The 23245-nt window shown below is 52.7% G+C and overlaps 4 protein-coding genes across 4 annotated transcripts; 2 read left to right on the top strand and 2 right to left on the bottom strand.

The window, feature by feature from the left end:
• Positions 1-8072: 8072 nt before the first annotated feature.
• Positions 8073-8399, top strand: PHYSODRAFT_332837 (hypothetical protein; the record flags this gene model as incomplete). Its single annotated transcript, XM_009529904.1, has 1 exon — positions 8073-8399. The coding sequence occupies one exon, from the start codon at positions 8073-8075 to the stop codon at positions 8397-8399; it is 327 nt and encodes a 108-aa protein (XP_009528199.1).
• Positions 8400-8985: 586 nt separating this feature from the next.
• On the bottom strand, positions 8986-10349 carry PHYSODRAFT_434710 (hypothetical protein; the record flags this gene model as incomplete). Its single annotated transcript, XM_009529903.1, has 2 exons — positions 8986-9431; positions 10229-10349. Coding segments are annotated over 2 exons (567 nt in total), but the record flags the coding sequence as incomplete, so codon positions are not given.
• A 4044-nt stretch (positions 10350-14393) lies between these two features.
• On the top strand, positions 14394-15575 carry PHYSODRAFT_332836 (hypothetical protein; the record flags this gene model as incomplete). Its single annotated transcript, XM_009529902.1, has 1 exon — positions 14394-15575. The coding sequence occupies one exon, from the start codon at positions 14394-14396 to the stop codon at positions 15573-15575; it is 1182 nt and encodes a 393-aa protein (XP_009528197.1).
• Positions 15576-18401: 2826 nt separating this feature from the next.
• On the bottom strand, positions 18402-23138 carry PHYSODRAFT_509452 (hypothetical protein; the record flags this gene model as incomplete). Its single annotated transcript, XM_009529901.1, has 2 exons — positions 18402-18640; positions 22895-23138. 2 exons carry the CDS (start codon positions 23136-23138, stop codon positions 18402-18404), a joined length of 483 nt encoding a protein of 160 aa, XP_009528196.1.
• Positions 23139-23245: the final 107 nt, after the last annotated feature.

The raw sequence follows: 23245 nt of genomic DNA, 5'->3' as shown, positions 1-23245 counted from the left end.
GGACCCACAATTGGCACTTTCGACGCCGTGCGACAATGGATTCGCAAGCCGATCGCAAGTTTGGACCGCTGAACCCAAGGTATACTCAAGACAAGACATTTGACACCAAGCATAGTGAACAGAAGATATTTGCCCGAAGAAGTAAGAGAGAAAGAGAGAAGTAGCTGATAAAAGACAAACAGAGTTCAATTTTCCCTGTACTGCGCAAGTGACTTCGGCCAAGCCTGCCGACGGAAATCCGGAGGACCCGAGACTACGACCGCGGGACGCTAAGGGCACATCAACGGCGAAGGACAGCCGTCTGTGTGGACTCCATCAACTCAAGTCCAGTTAGGTGGGGACCAGCGACGGCCTTGACCTTCCTGGAGTGATCCATCTATTCCATATCCTAGTTGGGTCACTTGCTGTGCTCGTGGTAGCCCATTTCATATTATTCCAGAGGTTATTCTGGGGTGCTAGGTTGTCGCCTCCAGGATTTTGTATTGACTGCTTGTGTGAAGGGAAGGTAACTGATAGTGATTGTATTTTCCTCCTTTATTGGTGGTGGTGCGTGTTTGTGTGAGTCTCAGGGGAGCAAGGCCCCTGAATTTCAGACTCGAGTGAGCCTAGTGTGTGTAACCCAGCGTCCAAGGGTCCAAAAGAATAAGTGACGGCTAGTTGTAGTGTTTGTATACTCTGTATTTGTTGGTTTTATCGAGCTAGGAGGGCATTTGGGTAAGGTGTCTTCTGAGTTCCAAGTCCCGGAGTTGACTGAAATCCTGGACCCTGAATTCGTGATATTCTGGGTTTCGGGTGATCTGATTCTCTGGGTTTACCTTTGGTGTGGAGGTGCGTTCTGAAGTAGACGTGTACTCCCGCACTTCTTCGAGGCTACATTTACAACCGGTGGAGTGTTGTTCCGTCGAAGACAAACGAGCCGACAGGGATTACACAAGGTACCCACGCCAACCAAGGAGTGTGATTTTCAGGGTTTAGAGCTTTGCGGCTGCGAATCTCTGGGTCTATCTTCTTGCTGTTGACTCTCAAGTCGATTCTCTGGGTCTACACCCTGGGAAACAGTCTTGGGCTGCGCTATACGAACCCCCCTGGGCGACAAAGGTTTCATCGGCCTCGCCTCAGTTGAGTTTGCGCTGAACAACGCCGTGCACGCCTCGACAGGCTACACACCGTTCTACGTAAATCGCTTGTCTCATCCTCGCGTCCCGCTGACGCCGCCACGTGGTGGCCTCGGGCTTGGTGGGTGGGGTGGGGGGAGAAGCCGACTTAGCTGATCGGCTAGCCGATGTCAGCTCGGTTACTGTTCGTAAACAGGTTGGCGCTTTCTTGTCGACGCGTCTGAGTGTCTTACGACATGTGCGTTACGCAATGGCTGAAAGCCAAGCCCAGTAAAAAGAACATGCAGATGCCAGAGGCAGAGGCAATGTTGAAAGTTATGAGGTCGGGGACCTGGTGCTGCTTAACGCTAAGAACCTACCTACACATGCAGTGTCAGCCGGCTTCAAGACGAAGTTGCTCCCGCGCTTCATCGGACCTTTCAAGGTTGTGGCCAAGAAGGGCCTTGCGTACACGCTCAATCTTCCGAAGAAGATGCGGGCGCACCCCGTCTACTACGTGGGCTTGCTCAAGCCGTACCAGGACCCGGTGCAGGTGCAGATATAGGCACCGAGGGTGGCGAGGTCACAGGCCAAAGGCGCGGAGGTCGCGGTCGTCGAGGACGCAGTCACCGGCGTCGAAGACGCGACCATCAACGCTGGCTCCGCAGGCACAGGCGGGAGTGCCGCGGGCACTGCAGGAGCCGCATGCGCTGGAGGCGCAGCAGGCGAGGCCTGCATGCGGGCCAGGAGTTCGAGCTGACCCTGGAGCACAGCCTGATGCCGCTGTAGCTCCGCGAACTCTCGAGCGTGTCGCTCTTAACGATCGCGAAAGTAGTTCACCCACCCGTTCAGGTAAACGAAGTCGTTCTCCAAGGTCCCATGTCGGTCCCAGACCTCCCGAGGCACCCCAATCCACCCCAGCCGCTCAGCGTGCCTGTCGAGATCAGTCGCACAACGTGCCAGACGCGCGTCAATGTCGTGGACGTGGTCCCGAAGGCAATCCGCCTGTTGCCGAGTCTCGTGCAACTCGTCGAACGTCGCGAGGCGGCTTGGCGCGTCCTCCGCCGGCGCTGCTCGATGAGCATGGGAATCTGCATTACTATGTCGAGGGCCTCCTGGCGAAGCGGCGGTGCCGGGGTCAAAACCAGTATCTGGTGAAATGGCGAGGGTACCCTCACTCCGAGAACTTGAGGTACCCCTCCGCCAGGATTGCCCAGACGTCGTGGACACTTTTAATCAGCTCGATCACCAGCGCCCCGAGGGCTCAAGACCGGCTCGCCAGCCGTCCCGCGCTTCCCGGTAATCAGCTGGGGAGCTGCTGGGTCAGCCACATTGCTCCGAGGATGACCCTGAGCCACAGCGCTCACTCCCTCGCGGGAAGGAGCGGCTGGAGTGCTCGAAGGAGCGAAGCGCGCAGCGCTAAACTGGGTCTGCGGCTGGGCAAGTACCGAGAGGCTGCGCTTGGCTCGGACCTTCGCGAAATCGAAGCGGAGCTTGCGTTCAATGCGAACATCCACTTCACTGAAGCTGGCTCGGAGAGCATCCATGGAGCTGAGCTTTCGGCTGTGCTCGGCCCAAGACTCGAACTGAGCTTCGTACTCAATTGAGTCTTCACCCGGACTAAGTACCACCGGGTACGTCCGCATGGCGGGCACGGACTTCTGCTGGGCTTGCAGCCGCAGCCTCTCTCGATACTCCGCGACAGTCGTAGACTGTGGAGTAAGGAGTCGCTCTCGCAGAGTCGTACGCATCCTTCGGTCAGCCCTTCGCATTGTTTCCCCTGACACCGTATAAACATCAAACTTGCACAACTCTCGCCTGTGCTCGATACAGTTGAGCAGTACACTTGCCAATGAGCCCTCCGCTTCTTTCGTGAACTCTCGCAGGAACATCGCAACTTCCAGGTGCCCTCTGATAGCTGCGGCGTGAGTCGCAAGCATTGCATCTGCTATAGCTTCAGTACTCGAACCGCGGCGCTCGATCAACCAGCGTACAACTTCCACGTGTCCTCCTTTGGCAGCATTTACCAACGTTCGCACGTCTCCACTATCAACCTTTCCCCCTTCATCCAGCCACTGCAGCGCGTCCAGTCACCCTTGACTAGCAACGTAGCAAGCATCGACCGCGCTCCAGAAGTTGCCCGTGAAGCGGGGGTCTCGGTCCGAGACAATCGACTCAGGGAGTCCGTGTTGTCGAAACACTCGGTCCAAGAACAGCGTTGCTGTAACTTTACCATCGATTGTGTCCGGCACAGCCGCAATGTGAGCCATCTTGCTCAGTCGGTCCACGAAGACCACGACTCCAGTGTTGCCCGCCTCGTCCGCCGGCAGGCCAAACACAAAGTCCATACTCATGGATTGCCAACAGCCCGAAGGGACAGGCAAACTCGCCAACGGCGCTGCAGCATGAGGTGACGACTTCACTCGGTGGCACGTCTCGCACGTGCGCACATAAGTGCTCGTCCCCTTGTACAGCTTCGGCCACCAGTAGTGGGTGCTCACCGAGCTGTAGGTCTTATCACGGCCAAGATGTCCGGCCAGCGGCGTGTCGTGTGCCTTATAGAGGATGCGGTACTACAGATCCTCATCATGAAGGATGACCACGCGGGGCGTATCCTCGGGGCCAGTGTTGTAGAACAACAGGCCATCATCGAGGGAATAACGGTGTAGCCGCGCGCGCAGCCGCGCTGACAATTCTATGTCCGAGTCTTGAAACTCCTTGCTCCCCAGAGCCTCCAGCAACGCGACACAGGTGTCGTCCTTGGCATAAGCCGTTCGGATCAAATCCGGTAATGACGAAGTCACGGTCGTTACATGAGCCAGCTCATAATCCGGCCTGCGCGACAGCGCGTCCGCAAGGACATTCTGCCTGCCAGGCTGGTACTTCACCTCGAAGTTGTACTCCGCGAAGAAGGACAACCAACGGGCCATCCTTTGCGAGAGGTGAGGCGACTGAGCCGCAGTCCGTAACGACGCATGATCCGTGTAAATCACGAATGGCTGAGAGCCCAACAGGTGCATCCTGAACTTGACGAGCGCATACTTCATCGCAAGTAGCTCTTTGTCATGGACAGGATAGTCCTTCTCCGCAGCCTTCAGCTGGCGAGATTCGAACGCCACCACGCGCTCGCACCCATTGGCGTCTGCTTGGAGCAGTGCACAGCCGATGGCAAAGTCCGAGGCGTCACAGACGACACTAAACGGACGAGCGGGGTCTGGCAAAGCCAGAATAGGCGCATGAAGGAGACTGTCCTTTATGGCCGCGAACGCATCTTGATGCTCGGTGTCCCAACACCACCACACATCCTTCTTCAGGAGATTGGAGAGTGGCCGAGCCATCTCAGCGTAGTTCTCGCCGTACTTGTGCAAGTAATTGGCCAAGTCAAGCCACTTGCGAAGATCCTTCTGGTTCTTGGGAACTGGCCAGTCAACAATGGCCTTGACCTTGACCGGGCCGGCCCTCAGGCAAAGATGCATTTGTCAATGTTGGCGTACAACTTGTTTTGACGCATGCATTCGAGCACATCACGCAGGTGCTCCACATGGTTCTCCATATCAGTCTTTCCGTGCTCCGCACGACTGTGGACGAAGATGTCATAGAAGTACGTTTGCGCGTACGCCCGATGGGGCCTGAAGATCTGCGTCACAAGACGATTAACGTCGCTGGCGCGTTCGAAAGCCCATGGGGCATCACCAACCACTCCCAGAGCATGCCGCTCGGAGTACTCACCGCAGTGAGAGGAATGTCGCTCGTCCTCATGAGCAATTCGTAATATCCATCGACCAAGTCGAGCGCACTGTACATCGTACCTCCTGTCATGCTGTTCCGAAGAACATCCTTCCGAGGTATCGGCGTCTGCGCCGGAATGGTAGCGGCATTCAGCTTGTTGAATAATGCACTTGCCATTCGGCTTTCTGACGCAGAAGGTCGGCGTAGAGTGTGGAGACATACTCTCACGCACCATGCCCGCCTTGTGCTTCGCACGGAAGAACGCGTCAATGACGTCACACTGCTCCTTCGGCAAGGGCCACTGCCTCGTCACGCAGTACTTCGTTCCCGGAACGAGATCGATTTCTTGTCGAACACCTCGATCCGAAGGTAGCCCCGAGGGCGGCTCCTTCGAGACCACGTCCTGGTAATCCTTTACCACTTGATACAAGGGATCCGACGGGTCCTTCAGGATCGACGATCCGCTCCGCGCATTCTGCGCCTGCTTGGTGTTTTCCAGGACAGCTTCATCCAGAAGCGAGGACGAGTTCAACTCTTCTTTGGGTCGTATGGCCACTACCTCAGCCAAGTCTCCAGCCTTCAAGGCTTCGCCGAACTCGGCCAAGGACATCTCCTCCAGCTCCAGGAGAGCAGACAGTGAGGGCAAGTCGTCGAGGTTGATACCTCCGTCGACGTTGCCCGTCACTACATTCACGAGTGTATAGAGCTGCTCGCTCTCGCGTGGAGCCTCACCGCTCGACACGCCCTTCTCGACTCGTGAGGTCGCAGACGCCTTGCGTCTCGCAGCCAGCGCTTTGCGGCGCTGCCTCCTCTTCATGGACACTGTCCGCCCTGAAGAGCTCCGTGATTTCGCGTGCGTCTTGACGCCAGGTGTCACCACCTCGTTCAACTCCAGGGGGGCTCCAGTGTCTTTACCGACACTCGTGAAGAGCTGCACGATCCGCAGCCTCCACTCAGTGGATTACGTACCACCCCACGATCTTCATCCGGGCAAAGCCCCTTGTTCTTCGTCATCGTGCCGACCGCGCCGGCGCTGGCACGCAGCAGAGCGGCGCCCTCAGACGCACGCCCGCTCTGTAGAATTCGTGCCGCTCCACCTGCCGTCCGCGAGCCACGCTCGGAACGCTCGTTGTCGACACACTCAGTGTCCACGAACTCAGAAACTCCGATGTCCAGCACATTGACCGACTCGGTCCAGTGCTCGCGCCAGAAGCGCTTCTGCTTCTTAGCAGAAGTGGGTTCATGACTCGTCAATGCTCCCCCAGGAGAGAAGTGTGTAGCACCAAGGGTCTTCGACCTCCAATCGATCCACGGCTCGTGGCGTTCCAGCGACGCCATACCAAGGATGAGATCATATCTCGAATCGAGGTCTAAGACCAGACAGCGTTCCACGCTATCAAAATCCAAACACTTCACGCCCAGGTCCACAGGGACCTTAGGCACCGTGACACGAGTGCCCGTCGCGAGACGAACAGTGACGATGTCACTCCCGCGCGCTACCAGCGCCTCAGCATAAAGCTGACTTCCGTCCATCGTAGAACGCTGGGCGTAGTCACCCGACGCTCCCGAATCGATTAAAATCGTCCGTGGCTTCGTGAAGCCCTTCACCCAAGCTTGGACAACTAGCAAGCCCGGCTTGCATACACGTTCCGTGTTAGAGAGTACGGCTCTCTTCGGGGCTAAGTCCTGTCGACCTCCACCTCGCCGAGGCTCAATAGAACTTAGTTCTTCCCCAGTAGGCCGCCCTGCGCCTACTGGGACTTCTCGTTTCCCCGAGACGAACCAGAGCCCTGGCCCGAACTCGAAGAGCGGCTTGACGAAGCCTGGCGCTGATGGACCCAGCACGAATGTGACGGGTGTCACCGCAGATGAAGCATCTGCGGATACCGCGACGCTGCTCAGCAGCACGAAGCTCGGCTTCTTCGTCTTCAGCATAGCTGAGGTCCATGGGTTCCGGACCACTCGCGCGCTAGCGTAAGACGCATTCCACCCAAGTCTCGTCGACTTAAAGTTGTGTTCCGCATTCAATGCGACGCTCACAGCCTCTTCAAAAGAGCTTGGGTGGGTTCGGAACACCTCCGTCCTGGTAATGCCAGTGCGAAGGCCCTCCATGAACACCGTAGCGGTGACTTCCTCCGGCAACGGGTCAGCAGACATCCCTGCAATGAGAGTTCTCAGCTCTTGGACGTAGCCCACCAACTCCTTCTTGCTCTGCCGAGTAGCCAGGAAGCGTGAGCGCACGCGATACGCCTCGTTAGGCGGAGCAAACACTCGGGACAATTGCTTTTTCAGCTGGTCCCACGTCGGGAAGGCCACCTCGACCGACGTCCCGGACGTTAGTGCCCACTCTCTCGCTCGCCCACCGAGCTTCGAGATAGCTAGTGCCACGCGCTACGACTCCGTCCGGAGTAGAGCTGAGCTCATAGCCATCTCAACCTCACGGGTCCAAAGCATCAAGCTTTCACCCTCCTTGCCTTCGAAGGTCTTCACGCTCAACATAAGCGGCTTGGGTCTTGTTCCCGCGTCGGATGACGAAGCGGGCGCTTGGGGCACCGCGGCCGTTGCCATCCTCTGCTGGAGGTGCTCTAGCAGAGCAATCTCGTAGCTTGAAAACGCCTCGAGACGCGCGTTCACCGCGTCGAGGCCTTGTTGCGCAAGTTGCGTCACGCCCTTCGGGCCCAGCAAGGACATGAGCGTTTTAACCGCATCCTGCTGGTTCGAGGGCAAGTGAGCGAACTGCTCCATTCTCCACAGAGGGTCAGTCTATACCGACTCAGGTGTCGGATTGACTATAAGTGCTACCAAGTGTGCAGCGGGGCTGCCGTAGCTTTAGCGTCAGAGGAATACGTAACAGACGCACAGAGTCTCAGCTTAAGATAGCCCGTTCTATTACCAGAATGTACGAGTCCGTACACCTTACGGACTCCAAGAGTCAACCCTTAACTTTCAAGTGTGTAAATCTCAAACTGAATGCATTTCCCTTTATTGCGGCAAAGCCGCCTACGGGAGGAATTACCTTATCCGAGTGGACATCCACTCGGATTGTGCTGACAACCGTTTATCAGAGAAGCACTTTGATTGGTAGGTATAGGTATCAGAATATGACCTTACAGTTGGGTTGCCAAACAAACTTCAATGAATTTGACAGAATATGATCATGCCTTTGTGCTGTAAATCTAACTCCAATACCTTTCTTCAACAGCGCTCGGTGCTGCCAGTTGTGCTCATTTCTCGATCAGCTTCTCGGCAATGAAGCTGGGCGGAGGGCGAGGTGCCCGATCGAAAAAACCTGCACCCACTCGCAAGAAGGTCGGGCGGCCCAAGAAGAACTACCGGCGAACCTGCCCGCATTGCCCCCGCAAATTGAAGACCGCCCAGGGACTCAAGAAGCACTTGGCGAAGAAATTGAAGTGCGATCTGGCATCCGTCGCTGCACGTGCTGCAGCACGCAAGGAATCGAATCGGCGCGCGGCCAAGCACTACTACGCTCGTAAGAAGAAGGGGGTCCCCCTGGAGGCGTGGCAAGCGATGTTTCCGACCACTCGGGACATTGCACGCTTCCGCGCACAACGCTGATTGAAGCTGGCGTCTCCAAGATGAGCGCATGATTCAAGCTTACTGCTAAGGGTAGAAACCGTTCCCCCGGGCACTCAAAAGTTCGCCATACGCAGCGTTTGGCAGGCACGCAGTAGTAAGGTCTTTTTATTATTATGCCAGAAAAGATAAAATTGAGTTGCCTGAAGCTTAATCGAAAATCTTCAATGCCGCCAGTAAAAACAATAAAAAATCACAACGTTTAGAAAAAATTAAAAAGGTGTTCGGAAGCAGTGTAATAAAACATCGGCTTTGTTTTTTCTGCAATGGGTTTTGGATAATTTATCATCAAATCTGCCATCCTATCATCATATTCAGGACGTTTATCATCATTTGTGGCGTTTTATCATCATAAGAGGGAACGCTATCATGGAAACCACAGCACTTATTATCATTTCTGGATGAGTCTCTTTCGTTATCATCAAAAACATACCATATATTATAAAGTGTAATCCTGAAAGAAATGAAAAATGCGCGGGTCTCACAGACTATGCTCTGCTCTCAGGCCTCCCTCCTACTAACTGTCCTTCGTTTTCTTACGTTTGTGCTTCGGTCTTGGGCCGGGCTTCAATCCTCGTTTACCTTTCTGGAGTGGGGGGATCTGAAGGGCTGGAAGCTTCAAAGTTGTATCGATGCGTAGCTGTCCATCGATTGGGAGCGGGATAAAGCGCTTTGTGTACGTTGCCGTAAAGTGCTTGATCGATAGCCGCTTAGCGTCGTAAACACTGCTGATACGCGTACCCTCGCGAATTGCAGCACACACCGCATGCACACAGGGAAACTCGAAGTCTTCCCACCCTCCACAAGTGCAGCTCCGCGCCGGTAGGTCGACGTGGCGCCAAGGATGAATGTAGCCGTCATGCTTTGAGGGACCCATGTATCGAACCATGTAAGATCCTTCCAGACAGGGGGTTATTTTGCAGAAGCTGGTAGCGGCCGCGAGCTGATCACGTTTTTCGCGCAGGAATGGGGCCAGCTCGTCGTCGCCATGTGCTGTAGCCCAAGTCAATGCGTCTTGACGCATACTAGATGCCCGTTCAGCCAGTTTCAGGAAGAACCAATCGAAAGCATCGAGCGGCTTGGCTTTTCGGTACTCGTTGCCGATCCAATGATTCGCCTGCTCCGAGAGGTTAGATGTCGCTTCACTATAAGTCGGGACGTGGAACCGATCCAGTAATGCATATTTCACCCATTGCACGCGGTCAACGCCATCAAGGTACTCGGCCGCTCGAACGTTTGTGGACGCTAACTCGGAGCGAAATAGCGTAAAATCGTTCTCGCAGTCGCTGTCGGCCATGTCCTAAATGATATTGCGTTCATCGTTGGTCAGCGGGATGCGAGCACTGCATATGTTGCGTTTGATGTGTTCCAAGCAAAACCGATGCCCCGCGAGCGGAAACACTTCCGCCACAGCGCTCAGCAGTCCCTTGTCACGGTCTGAGACAGCCGTAAAACGTTTAAGCGGCTCTAGAGCCACTGAGAAACCAGTTTCAGTTGTCGTAGTTCTCCACAGGAACCAGTGCGAACGCCCAGGGTGTGACCAGCTTCTGGTAGTCTTTGGCGGTCGCAACAAGGTATACTCCGAACCCGTTCATCTCACCTTTGAGATGGGCCCCTGCGAAGCCTTGCATCCATCTAGAAAATTGGGCCATCCGGATGCCAATACTGGGGAGGAAGGCCGCCCTATGAAATGTACCATCACTGTACTTGTCAAACCGCATGAGCGACCCCGGTTTTTTTTTTCACCATGCTGAGCAAGTAGGCTTCCAACTTCTGAAAGCTCAATATCCGATCGCCCTTCAACTGGTCACCAATAGCAGCTTTAATCCTCGAAATGGCTGAGGGGGCCAGTTGCATTCCTTCCGAAAGTAAGAACGCCGCAATAGCGGAGCCGGACAAGGCGCTGACGGACCTATTGTGCGTAGGAAGCATCTTCTGTTCCACAAGTGCTTGTGCCCGTCTACTTTGCTGTGTAGTGTTCCGCAGAGCCTTGGCAGGTCGCGCAATCGTGCCCTCGGCGAACGGGCGAGCGGAGAATCCGACGTTCTTCAAATGGTTGTGGCAAACGTTTGCCTTGGTAACCTGCCATGCACCCGTGCCGCTAGAGACGTTGACAAAAATGGGCAAGCCGCTTCGTCGCCGGGGATCGTCTCGTCGAAGAACCGCTGGTCGTTGATTTGTTTGCAGATGTACTTTGCGTTGGCAGAGCTGCTGGCAGCAACAAGTATCTAGAAGCCGCAAGTCAGAGCAAACTACTTACAGCGCTGCTGGACTGCTTGCTGGGATGCATAAAGGTCAGTGCCAATGTTTTTTCTTCTTGTCGTACGATTCACCGTAGTCCGGCAGGCGGTTGTCTGTGGTGTTGATGGGAGATTCTTCACGCAGGAGACCGAGGGACTTGGCAGCAGCTAAATCAGAGGCGTCCAGCACGAACGGTACTGACCCATACGACCTTGTTGACTTGGCTTTGGATCTCCCCATAGGTGTTGACGGACGTCATGAAGAGATGGTTGCGAGGAAGCTTGGAGGTAGTAAAATGAGCTGAGAATGAGACTTGCAAGAAGATGAAGCTATAAATACATGAAGTAGAACCGAGGACGAGGGCGCTCTGCTTAAAAATAATTCGGGGATTATTACTAAAAATAACAGTAGCTTATTCTTATAAAAGTTTATTGTTACTTTTGGTATAAGAAAGTGGGCTGGTACCTGCAGCAAATTCCGAGTGGATGTCCACTCGGATAAGGTAATTTCTCCGCCTACGGTGTAAATGTATCCGGTTCACTATCTAGCATAGTGAACCCTAGTCATATGCATAATCAGTGGTTCTGAAGCCAGTACTGATTCTCCTACTGATTTAGGTTAGACAGTGTGTACCCACTTCGTAACCCTTCGGGTAACTCTCGTGTAACCCCGTTACAACTAACGTGTTTGCGGGGTACACTTTCGCGGACGGTAACGGAAGTTGCACGCCGAGTTGCGCATGAAGAGCGGCGCCAGTCCTGATCGACTCTGGCAAGCTCTGCGGGCAGCAAGACTTTTGGGTCGTCGCAGGAGCGGAGGCAGTCATCCCAGCTGCAACCAGGACATTCGCGGCATGAACAGGGCATGAAGAAGACGTCGACTAGGCGAAGTACTCATGCATACCATAATTACTTCATAACTTTGACTATGTCGTAGGATGTACGTGGAATATGAATTCGGCAAACAGTAATAGGTCGCTCGAGGGGCCAACAGAGCAGCAAAATCGCAAATACGTTTCCAAAAGACCACTTCCAGTTTGTATTTTTAAATTTGCCAACCTGTTTGCAGCGTACACTAGGGCCATGCAAACTTAGCCTTGCAACGTAGAGTACTACAGACAAGTATAGCCAAAAGTTTTTTGTGCGTGCAGAGGTTGATCGTGGCAAAGGCTGAGAAATAGACAGGTTCCAAGTCGAGTTAGTAGATGCTTCGGCTGCGAAGCAGGCGCAGGAGATACGTTCCAGTCGAATTCCTACAAACGAAACAATATATATTTACTAATTTTGCGACTTTGTCCTTCATTATTCTGATATGTGTCAGGATTTGCCATTCTCGTATTCGAGCGCACCACGCTCTCCTACTGCAGCAGCACGGTCGTGGACAGCAAGGCACCGGAGGGTGTGCCGTCCATGATGGCGGCGACTGCCAGCGTCTTCTCCAGCGGCGCGTCCGGAGCGGCGTGCTGGGCTCTTGAGTCTCTGGTGTTTTCTGCAGTGAAGGCTACCTCTACGATTCTATAGGCTGGTCTTGGGAATAAGTTTTCCCACAACTCCGGGTTTGGTCGCAAAAGGTTGAAAATGTCAAAAGTTTCCCCAGCACTCCGTATTTTGGGAATTACCCTATTTATTAATACTGTAAAACCTCTATTTGTGCCCCGCCCTCTTTTAGTACCCCACCTTTCATTTTTGATCACCTTAGAGGGGATTTGCAACAGTACCCCACCCACTAATAGTACCCCACCTTCCACTTTAAAAATCCCGCCATCCTTGGTACCCCCCCCCCCTTGCCCTTGAACATGAAAGTTATTTTCTGAAATTTATTTCAGAGCTAAGGGAGGATCCGGGTGGAATCTGATTTTGCCATTGGTTGATGTCTGGTAATTTATATACCCAATGTGCTATTCATCAACAGAGGTACTATATAAATCATCAATGATGAGGGTACAGTGCCACTTTACATAATTAATACCCGAGAAACTTCATAAATTTCGTGAAAGTTGCCTGTGTCGTCGCCCCGCTCCGCTTATGTACGATCTTGATGTTGCGTTGAAGCCATCGCTGCACTATCCGGATACCTTACCTCACAGGAAGAATGGTTAACAGATCGAATGCCAAAACAAGATTTTCGAGCATTAGGTTTCGTTTCATTGCTTTTACTTAACGCAAAGAAAACATTTTCCAATCGCTCGTTAACATAAAATTGAAGCGTTGAGCTTTGCCTACCGAATATTAGAGCAACAGGCCTCGGTATAGAAGATAGAGTAACTGTTTGGCCGCCTCGGGCAGGCCCGCAGTCTAATAACGAGATTGTCCAAGAGCACATGGGCCAACTGCAAGCCAACGAGGTTTACAATTCCCTCCTCTTGATTCAGAAAGCTGAGCCTTGAGTAGATCATTTTCCAGCCTTTGAAATTACGAAGCTACATTTTAACATGAAGAATGCATATTTGCCTTTCTAGCAAATGGTAACAAGAGTGCTACACCCAAAGTAATCTTTGTGTGAGGTACGGTGCATCATTCGGCGCAAGTCAGTTGCCGTTACGCATGAATGAGAGCTGAGCAATAGGTTGACCATGTAGTCGTTAGGCGGGGCGTCGACGACGGCAAGCGTCCGCCGCTGCACACGTCTTTCCCCCGAGAAACGTCCACGATCATCACTTTCGGTCTGAGCTGCGCCGTGCCGTGCCGTGCCGACTGCGCTCGCCAAGCACACCGACACCGTCTGCCCATTTGGCAAGACCCACCTTCGCTCCCATCACAGCTATGCCGCTCTGTGTAAAAGCTGGTGGGTCGCGGCAAGCGACTCACGGGACCAATCCCAATAGGTACATGTAGGAAAACCAACTCTGCATGAGCTAGTGGTTGCGTTATTTTTTTCATTAAAAAATGCTCATTCCTTGAATCGAAAAATTGAATCAACAAGAAGCAATAGAGGGTGAAGTGAATAGTAGCCGACAGCATATTGTTCCGTGTGCAGAAGTTGGTCGTAGACGATAATGCTCCAGGAAACTGACATTTTGCTAAGTTTCAAGTCAACTTTGCAGATGCTGCGGCTGCAAAGCAGGCGCAGGAGATGCGCTGTAGTGAGGGTGCGTACTGCACAACAAAATTCCAGCGGAATGGCCGATCCGCTGGCGCGTACTGAATGCAATTCCAGCGGAAATTCGAGCATATTCCAGCGGATTTCATCCGCCCAAATTCGGGCAGGCAGCGGATTGATCCAGCGGATTGAACAGATAGCGCCTTTGCAAACATTTTTTGAGTGAGTGGACCCCATTCACAAGCGGATCTCTGTGGTGCTGGCTTACGTGCTACGCATTATAGTGTCAAAGTTTGCGCCCGTTTTCGACCTTGGAAAGCCGAGGCAAAAGTACCCGTTTTCGCGGAGTGCGGCCCATACAAACTCCTATAGACTTATCGGGTTTGCTGCAGCATCTTGATGTGTCCTGTCTTGAACAAAGAAGTAGCTACCCTGTGAATATAGCAGTTTATATTAATAAGAGGTGTAGCAAACGGAGGCTACACTGTACTGGTATACTGTATACTAAGTATTGAATTCCCCTCCGCCCCGAAAACCAGCTGCTCTGCTAAAGGCGCATTGGTGGTGCTGTTGTGGCGTTGACGTAAAGGTGTCGTAAGTATTACGACTCGTACAACGGGTTCGCGAGAGTCCAGCGGTGTCCATTAATTAGTTCTCAATCGACCTTTCGTTGCGAGCGTGGCACTTGTGGCAGCCATGGTGAAGGAACGATTCATCATGAACCCGTTCACGGAGCTCTCTTTGACCGAGCACGACCACGCGCAGCTCAAGGAGGTCGCGAACAACCTCATCCTGGCCAACCTCGAGAAGTACACGACGTACCAGGACGAGAAGAAGAAGGGCGTAGATCCGCGTCGCTGGAAGCTCTGCAAGCAGCGCCAAGGCATCAAGATGTACGTCGAGCGTCAAGGAACCGCGTCCGTAGGCGAGAACATCACGGGCAACGGGCTGCCTCTGATCTGGGGCCTTGGCAACAAGGAAGGCAAGCTGGACGACCTCATGTTCGGGCTCTTGAGCCCCACACTCGAAGCTATGCGCGTCAAGGCCTCATACGTCGACGACTTCAGTGGAGCCGCAGTGCTCGACAGCATTATCGAGCCCACACTAGAAGAGCCGCTCCAGGCTCTGACCATCAAGTGGATGGAGGCCGACATCCCATTTGCCTCGACGAAACTCGTGAAGAACCGCGACTACGTGTACATCGACGCCACGGGCTTCATCCGCTGGAGAGATAGCGAGCGTTTGGCGTATCACCTCATGCACTCCGTGAACTTCCCGAAGACACCCGATCTGCCCAACCGCGTGCGTGGCAACATATCCGCAATTGCGTTCTGGCGCCAGGTTGAGCCCAACACTATGGAGCTTTACGGTACAGTCGTGATGGACCCTGGTGGTGAAATGATCAAGAAGCTTGCAGTGCCCAGCATGGCCGGAGTCTACTTCTGCACGTTGAAGTATGTCTACTGTGCTAAGATGAAGAAGCTCCACTACATGCTGGACAAGAAGTACGCCGAGTTCAAGCAGAACGGCACTCCGAATCACAAGAATGTCTGCGTGACGTGTTCGGCTTCGATAACGACCCGGCGACTCGGCGATTTCGGTAAGAGCAACAGCACGTGCAAGCTGTGCTTTGGGTTCGTATGCCACGCGTGCAAGATCGTCCGCAAATTGAGTTTCGTGGACCCAGATCTGACCCTCTTGAAGCGCAAGGTGACGTTCTGTACTGCATGCATCCATGAGGCCACAAGTATGAGCTCCGTGGACGTCGCCCGATCGCAGTTGATGGCCAGTGGCAAGACGTACAGGTCGTATTCGGCCTTGCTGTCGTCCGAGTCGTCGGACGAAATCAGCATCAGTAGTGCTAGGTCTGACTTTTAATTCCTGACCGAAGGGCAGATATGCATGCAGCTGCGTAGTTACAACTCTAAACGACCTCCAACTAGCGTCGATCATCCTCTTCAACTTTCTTAACCCTTTCAATGAGCACAATATGTATATCTTTCGTGCTGTGGTTGTTTAGGATCTACTTAGTAGTCGATTCCTGTTCAACTAATAGCGTGACCTTGAGTTGTTGGTTACAAGGGTTGAAAAAAAAGACACTAGCAATAATACTTCATAGTAATGGAGCATCCCAGTCGCGTTCCTCCGTTGAGTTGCTTAGGGGTCGACGCCCTGCAGTGGAGCCTCTACTACAGGCCGACGTCCCCGCTCTCCAAATAAATTCAATAAATTTATCAATCACCATGATCATGTTTTGTTGCGCGCAGCCCCGAGCTATCTTGCACGGACTTGTCATTGCATTGAAGAACTTTGGATTATTTCGGGTTTCTTCTCTCTGCGATAAGGATATTGGCTAGGGTCGGTTGCTAAACAGAGGATGGGGGACCTTGGTAATTGAATTTGAAGGACCAGCTGTGACCTCTTCCGACACTCCAATGGAGGAATATTTTTTAAATTAAAGCTGTATTTTCGATGCAGAATTAGAATATAAGTGGTGTCATGAGTAGTCTTCGCGCCAGTAGTAAACTGTGAGTGTGAGAGTGTGATCTTTTACGCCGCAGCAGTATACCTTTGTACTTCGTATATTGCTCAATTCGTTTTTTTGTCACGGGATTCTATTGTCAGCTGATGTACATGTAGTTCAGTAGCCCATGCTGAATTAGTACAGGACCACACCAACTCGGCGGTTTGAGTGTTGAGCTTTCCATCAGCTATTTTTTTATCAGAAGCCATGGGTAAAAATGCCCATAAACACTTAAATAGTACCTTCAGAATTTCGCCTGCTGTCGATAATCATTTACTGAAGTATTTTTAAGATCATAACCAGCAGCTTCAAGCATATAAGATATATATATATACCCTGATGTGGATCTGGTGATACTGCAATTTGGAAGCAATTATTCAAAGATTGAAGTAGATGTTTGTCTCGGTAGCTATGAAAAATATCGCTGGCGAATCGGTCTTCTTGCCGGGATTTTACAAAATCGGCATGTACCTGATCAACGCGTTATACCTTTTAAACTTCCAAAGATACTATACGGTACTTCAACGACATCTTTAATTTATACTGGGAAAACAGTATTAACCGATACGTATGAGCACCACTCCGTTTTTATGGAGCCACCGTCCCACAATCGGTGAAAATGCGCAGTCGGCTCTCAGGAGCAGATCCGTTCGCTGCGGCAACTGGGGTTCCCTCTCCTACGAGCCTCGTGATACCGAGTTACCGCCTCCCACCCCGCCAAGCAGGTTTAAGATGAAGAAGCAACATCGCAGGGAACTGTGGCGCTTCATCCGACTGGTTCGCAAGGACTGCTGTGCTGATATCCGAACGCAAGAACTTCAGTCGGACCACGCGAGGTGCGCGTACTGCCTGGTGTGCAAGGAGGAAATAGGTCACAAGACTGAAACACGACCGCAGCCAAGAGACACATGGAAAACGTACCACGAACAATAGCTGACGAAGGCTCAACAAGAACAAGTTGCTGCCAAACCCAGTCGCGACGGAGTTGCGTTGTCTCGTGGTTCGCACTTGCAACAGAACCCAATCTGCTGCAAAGGTTATTAGAGCAGAGCGAGGACCGGAAGTCAATGAGTTGCTGGCGCTCTAGATCACAGGGAGTTCAAGATGTGTTTGCACAGTGGAAGATACGGGATTGGTACACTACCTGACGCAAGTTTCAGGGCGAGTGGGGGTCGAGTTGCCGAGTCGTAAGAAAATCCGCAAAGACATTGAGCTCGCGGCTCGCAGCAGTACTCGGCCGGAGGTTGCGTGAATTGCGTTGTTGAACCCGCGGTTGGTGGGCAGGGACGTTCTACGGTCCCAACCAAGCGATCGCCTGCTTCAGGCTGCTAACGAAATGGCTGCCGAGCTCTATCCTCTCCCGAGCCGCACACCAATGGATACAGTCGGTAAAGGCAAGAGCTCGATTGCGCGAGGGTGTCTTCGGATAACGAGCTCCGAGACGAAAACGAAACAAGCACGTCAAGGAGCACTCGCGGTGGCTTATTGCCTGGGCACACACCGAGATACGCCAATACTTACGAGCTACCAGCGAGTTAATGTACAATTTTGTTGAGGGGCGAGACGATGTCGAAGATGATCTGTTGCCGTGGTGGAAGCGCAAATCGACGCGTTTCCCCCTTCTGGCTCAGCTCGCCAGTAAGTGCCTTTGCTGCGTGACAACTTTAGTTCCCTCTTGCGCGCTTTACCCTAAATAACAATTCGTTCAACCACGACAACTAGGCGGGTAGATAGATATCAATGAAACACATCACACTATCCTAATGGTGTTTGAGTTTGGATATATCCATGTAAATCATCGACATCACCCAGCACACTTACACAAGCACACCAACGAGATCCCTCTCGCAACCCTCTTCCAACCCACCCATCGTTACCACGCCCACGTCCTCCATTTAGTCCGGTTGGTAAACGCTTAATAAAAGCCCAGCTTTACCCTCCGACTACCATTTCATTCAACTCAAGAGGGTGGTCCAAAATCCATGCGTTTATCTCCCGGAGACGGTTCTCCAAGGACCAGCTGGCATCTTCGTCCGGGTGAAGCTGCATATGAAGGAACAGGAAAACGTCGAGCTGGTTGGATACGACAGCACTAACGACTTCTGGAAACGTAAAGTCATTTGCGAGATGCTTGCGTAGCCATTTCATAACATGTAAATGGCCACTTTGTGCTGCCTTTCTCATCGCTTGAGCCGTGCAGACTTCCGGTCTGTTCGCATGCCACGTCTAGCGGCGGCATCCATTGCAGTCGTTGTGCCACCCTGCGAGCGATGCTCATGCAGCCATTTGACAACTTCGAGGTGGCCATTGCCCGCTGCACCATCCATTGCAGCCTTGGAGCTGCTAACATGAGTATTGGAATGTAGCCATTTTACCACGTCAAGGTGCCCGTTGCGTGCTGCGCGGTCCATAGCAGCCACTGTACATCTCCGACCGGTGTTCGTGAAGCCACTGCGCCACTTGTAGGTGCCCCTTAGCAGCGGCAACATCCATCGCATCTGTTGTGCACCCTTCTTCACGATTGTGATGAAGCCACTGGACCACGTGAAGATGGCCATTGCTGGCCGCGCCGTCCATTGCCTTCGTCGTGCACAATGGTCCAGATTTCTTGGTTTTAGTGCCTCTTTTTCGCTTTTTGGTGCCCGCTTCGATTGACATCTGCAACTCGTGCAAGTACTTCACAATGTCGAGATGCCCATCGACCGCAGCTGCGTCCATCGCAGTACTAGTTGTGAGCGACATGTCAATATCTCTTACGAACAAATTCAGGTTGGGTTCGCCGCCGTACTCGGCGTATAACTACTTCACCAGATGCCCTTTCAATGCGGCTTTGACCATCGTGTCCCCCGACACGTATGCGGTATCAACCCGTGGTTGGATTATCCGTGTAGGTAATCTTGGCGAAGATAGTTGGCGTTCGACTGGGTGTACCCACGAAGATACTTTGCCACTTCGAAGTGCCCTTTGACAGCGGCAAGATGGATCCCAAGGTGGACTTCGCAGCTGAAAGATGCAGCACGCGACTCAGATACTTGACCGCATTCAATCAGCCACCTCACAGCGTCAAGACGTCCGTTCTCCGCGGCTTTCGCAACCAACCCCGCGACCCCATCCAGCTGCACTCGTTCCGCCAGCCATTGCAGTACGTCCACGCGTCCCTGAGCCGCAATATCACGTACGGGAGCGTGTTGTGCCCTGTTTCCAAGCCTTGCAAAACCTCGCGAAATCAGCCACTCGGCCACAAGAATACCTCCCATCTTCAACGCCGACCAAAGCGCCGCGTTCCTATCGAAGTCTGCATCTGGAAAACGCCGTTGCAGCCACCACACAATGTCACTACGTCGACCCTGGACCGCCGCCGACATGGTGAGATCTCCCCACTCCACGTGATGTCCGACCTCAGTAACCCCTTTCTGCTCCAATACTCGAGTGTCATTCTCGTAAATGAGCTGCGAAATCTCCAGTGACCCAGCCAAACAAGCTGCAGCCACCAGCTCTGACGTCACTCTGAGACCTAGGAACGTGGTCAAAACCACTTGAGCAGCTCCAAATTCTTTCGAGGCACAGCGTCCTCCAACCCAATCGAGAATAGATATTGCTGGTAGTGTCGATCTGTGCGGAGGAACTTGCGTAGCCAAGTCTCTTCCGTCAGTTTGCTGTCGGAATTTAGGAATTGGTCGCTGCTGTTCCAGATGCGATCTAGAAGCGTCACAAAGCCCAATTTGCACGCTTCGAGCGGGGTGAAGCTCGCTGAATTGTCCAGGGACTGGGAGACTGCCTCAGCGACGTGAGGGAGACCCAGGAACGCGGAAGACGAGTGTGGCGAGAATGCGCTATGTGGTGCACACGGAGTCGAAGCTCTGAAAACTTCAAGCAGATGTACCCATGTTGAACATGGCTACATGCTTGGTTTGATATGGCTTACACTGAACCATGTAGCTTATCATACATTCTTCAAGATACCTGTAAACAAGCCGACATGGCGTGCGCTGTTCCGCCCCTGCTGGCAGTGAGGCTCGTGTTCGGCGCCAAGACGGAGCTCGTGGACGTGCCTCACCTCATAGAGAGCATGTCTGGGTTGCTGGACACTTCGGTTGACGTCCCTCCGCTCCGGGCGTGTAAACTCGGTTCCGTAAAGTTACTGGATCGCATCTGGAACAGCAGCGACGTTTACGCTCAAGACAGCACCGCTGTAACAAGCGAAACTTTCACCCTCCGCAAGTTCCTGCGTGCGGACCGTCACTACCAGCAATATTTCTTCACTTCGACCTTGAAAGAGGCCGCTCCAAGTAAAAATTTGGGGGTGGTCAAGTGGATTTCGAGCAAGTTCCCAACATTTCAAGTTTCCTCGGAAATCGTGGCCAGGGCGTGTCTAGCTGGAGCTTTGGACATTCTGCAGTTCTTTCATGACAATTGCACTCAAGTGTTGGAGAAAAGGGAGAAATTTGGGGTGGGGCATCCAGTTGACTGGGGAAATTTAACCATGTCGGCAGCGATTTTGGGTCGTCGAAGTGACATTGTGTGGTGGCTGCATCGCCACTTTCCAGACGCCAACTACAATTTGGAGATTGCATTGGAGTCGGCACTAAAAGTGGGGAATGTCTTGATAGCAAAATGGCTGCTGAACCAAGGGGCAGAATGGCGCCGACGCCGGCGTAACCCTACTGAGCGTATTGATGCCTGCTACGTTGCTGGGCAAGAGCGACTGGACGTACTGCACTGGCTGGACGAACGGGGACAAATTGATAGCGGGGACGTGCGAATGTTGGTAAATGCTGCCAAAGGAGGACACTTGGAAGTTGTACGCTGGTTGATCGAGCATCGTGGTTCGAGTACTGCAGCTGTAGCAGATGCAATGCTCGCGACTCACGCCGCTGCAAGCAAATGGCCCCTGAAAGTTGCGAAGTTCTTGCGAGAGTTCACGAAAGAAGCGGAGGGCTCGCCGACAAGTGAACTGCTCGACAGTATCGAGTACAGGCGAGAGTTGGGCAGGATCGATGTTTATACGGTGTCAGGGGAAACATGCGAATGGCTGCGAGGAGGGGGCGCCTCGGCGTTGCTCGATGGCTGCTCGAAGAGTATGGGGACAGTGTCGATTTTTTCGTGGATGATAAGGGGCACCCAATCAGTGTTTAACGAGGCTGCCGGCAGTGGAAACCTCGAGTTGGTAAAGTACTTGCACGGTCTTCGAGGGTGCGATGGCTCAACCTTGAGGAAGCGGAAGCGAGAAGAAGAAACAGTTTTCAGATCGAAGTCAACGGGTATCTTGGCTACGGATGATGCAGCCCGGCATGGGCACCTTGGAGCTATACAATCGTTTCATCAACACCGAACGGAGGGCTGTACCACTTTTGCCATCGACGAGGCGGCGGCGTGTGGCCATTTGAATGTGATACAATGGCTCCATGAGCATTGCTCGCCCGGATGTACAGCTGCAGCTATGGAAAACGCGGCACGATATGGGCACCTCGATGTTGTGCGCTGGCTACACTACAATATGCAAGCGGAGTGTAGCACAGCCGCTATGAATGCTGCCGCGATGAATGGGCACCTCGACATCGTGAAATGGCTACACGCGCATCGAACCGAAGGATGCACTGCAGGCGCGATGAGCTTCGCAGCTGGGCTTGGCGCACTAAATGTCGTGAAATGGCTTCACGCGAATCGGCGTGAGGGCTGCACGTCGAAAGCGATGGACATGGCTGCAAGATGCGGGCACTTCAACGTCATTAAGTGGCTTCATGCCAACCGGTCAGAGGGCTGCTCCGGTTTAGCCGCCCGTTATGCCGCGGAAAACAACTTCTTTGAGGTTTTGTTGTTTCTACACCGTAGTGAGCTCCCTTTCCTTGATGGCTAAGTATCGTGAAATAATGCCTGGATCGTTGAACACCAACCAGTCTTTTGTGACTTGGCGGGATCAAAGGTTATTTTGTTGTTAGTTGCCGTACGATAAGCCACACATTTCACCGTATAAAAAATAAGGAAACACTTGGAAGCATTCTGTAAGGAATCCATCTTTATCGTTCATGACTGTTAAACACCAAGGGATTGGAAAAAGTCCGAGAGAAGAGGGATATCTCCACTTCAATCTCCTTCCTCCAAAATTGTCTGCAATTCCTCGTCAAAGAACGACGCATTCTCGGAATGTCCGTTTGGGACGACGTCCTTGACAATACGCTCTTGTACACATTGTAACAACGTTGAACACTGATCCTGAGCAGTATCGATCGCTCTGAAAGTAAAGTATCATAGCTTTTTGAGCTTGCAATCACAATGTCCTCCGAGGTGATCTTTCATACGAACAACTTCAATTATGCAAGAAACTTTAATACTATGTAGTTGGCAACCCCAACATACTCATACGTAGAATCTGGTAGAAAGACTATCTCTGATCCGCAGCCGAAATTTAACGTTTTACATGTGCATGAAGTCCTAGACATCCACGTCTTGAAACTCATGCCGGTGCTTTATACATCCAAAAGTAAATGCCCCTAGCGATCGTCCTCTAAGGACCAGCTTGCAGCACCCTCCGTACGTGCTTGATGAAGCTGCATTCGGAGGAATAGGAAAACCTCAAAGTTCTTGGATGGAGTACAAATCTCTGGCCGGTGCTTGTATAGCCACCTGGCAACACGAAAATGGCCGCCTTCTGCTGCCTTTTTGATCGCTTGACTTGTGCAACCTTCCGCCCTGTTCACATGAAGCCATTTCACGACATCGAGAGCTCCATTCTCAGCCGCATCATCCATCGCGGAAGTCGTACACCCCTCAGAGCGATGCTCATGCAGCCATTTGACAACTTCGAGGTGGCCATTGCCCGCTGCGCCGTCCATTGCCTCCTTCGTGCAACCAGCTTGGGTATTTGCCTGTAGCCATTTTACCACGTCGAGGTGTCCATTCCGTGCCGCATCGTCCATAGCGAACGTTGAACACCTTACCGCACGATGTTCATGAAGCCACTGCACCACGAGTAGGTGCCCCTTAGCGGCGGCAAAGTCCATGGCTTGAGAGGAGTAATCTTCTT

This window comes from Phytophthora sojae (genome assembly GCF_000149755.1).
Source record: "Phytophthora sojae unplaced genomic scaffold PHYSOscaffold_5, whole genome shotgun sequence".
NCBI lineage: Eukaryota > Oomycota > Peronosporomycetes > Peronosporales > Peronosporaceae > Phytophthora > Phytophthora sojae.
This window is presented reverse-complemented; position numbering and strand designations above follow the sequence as displayed.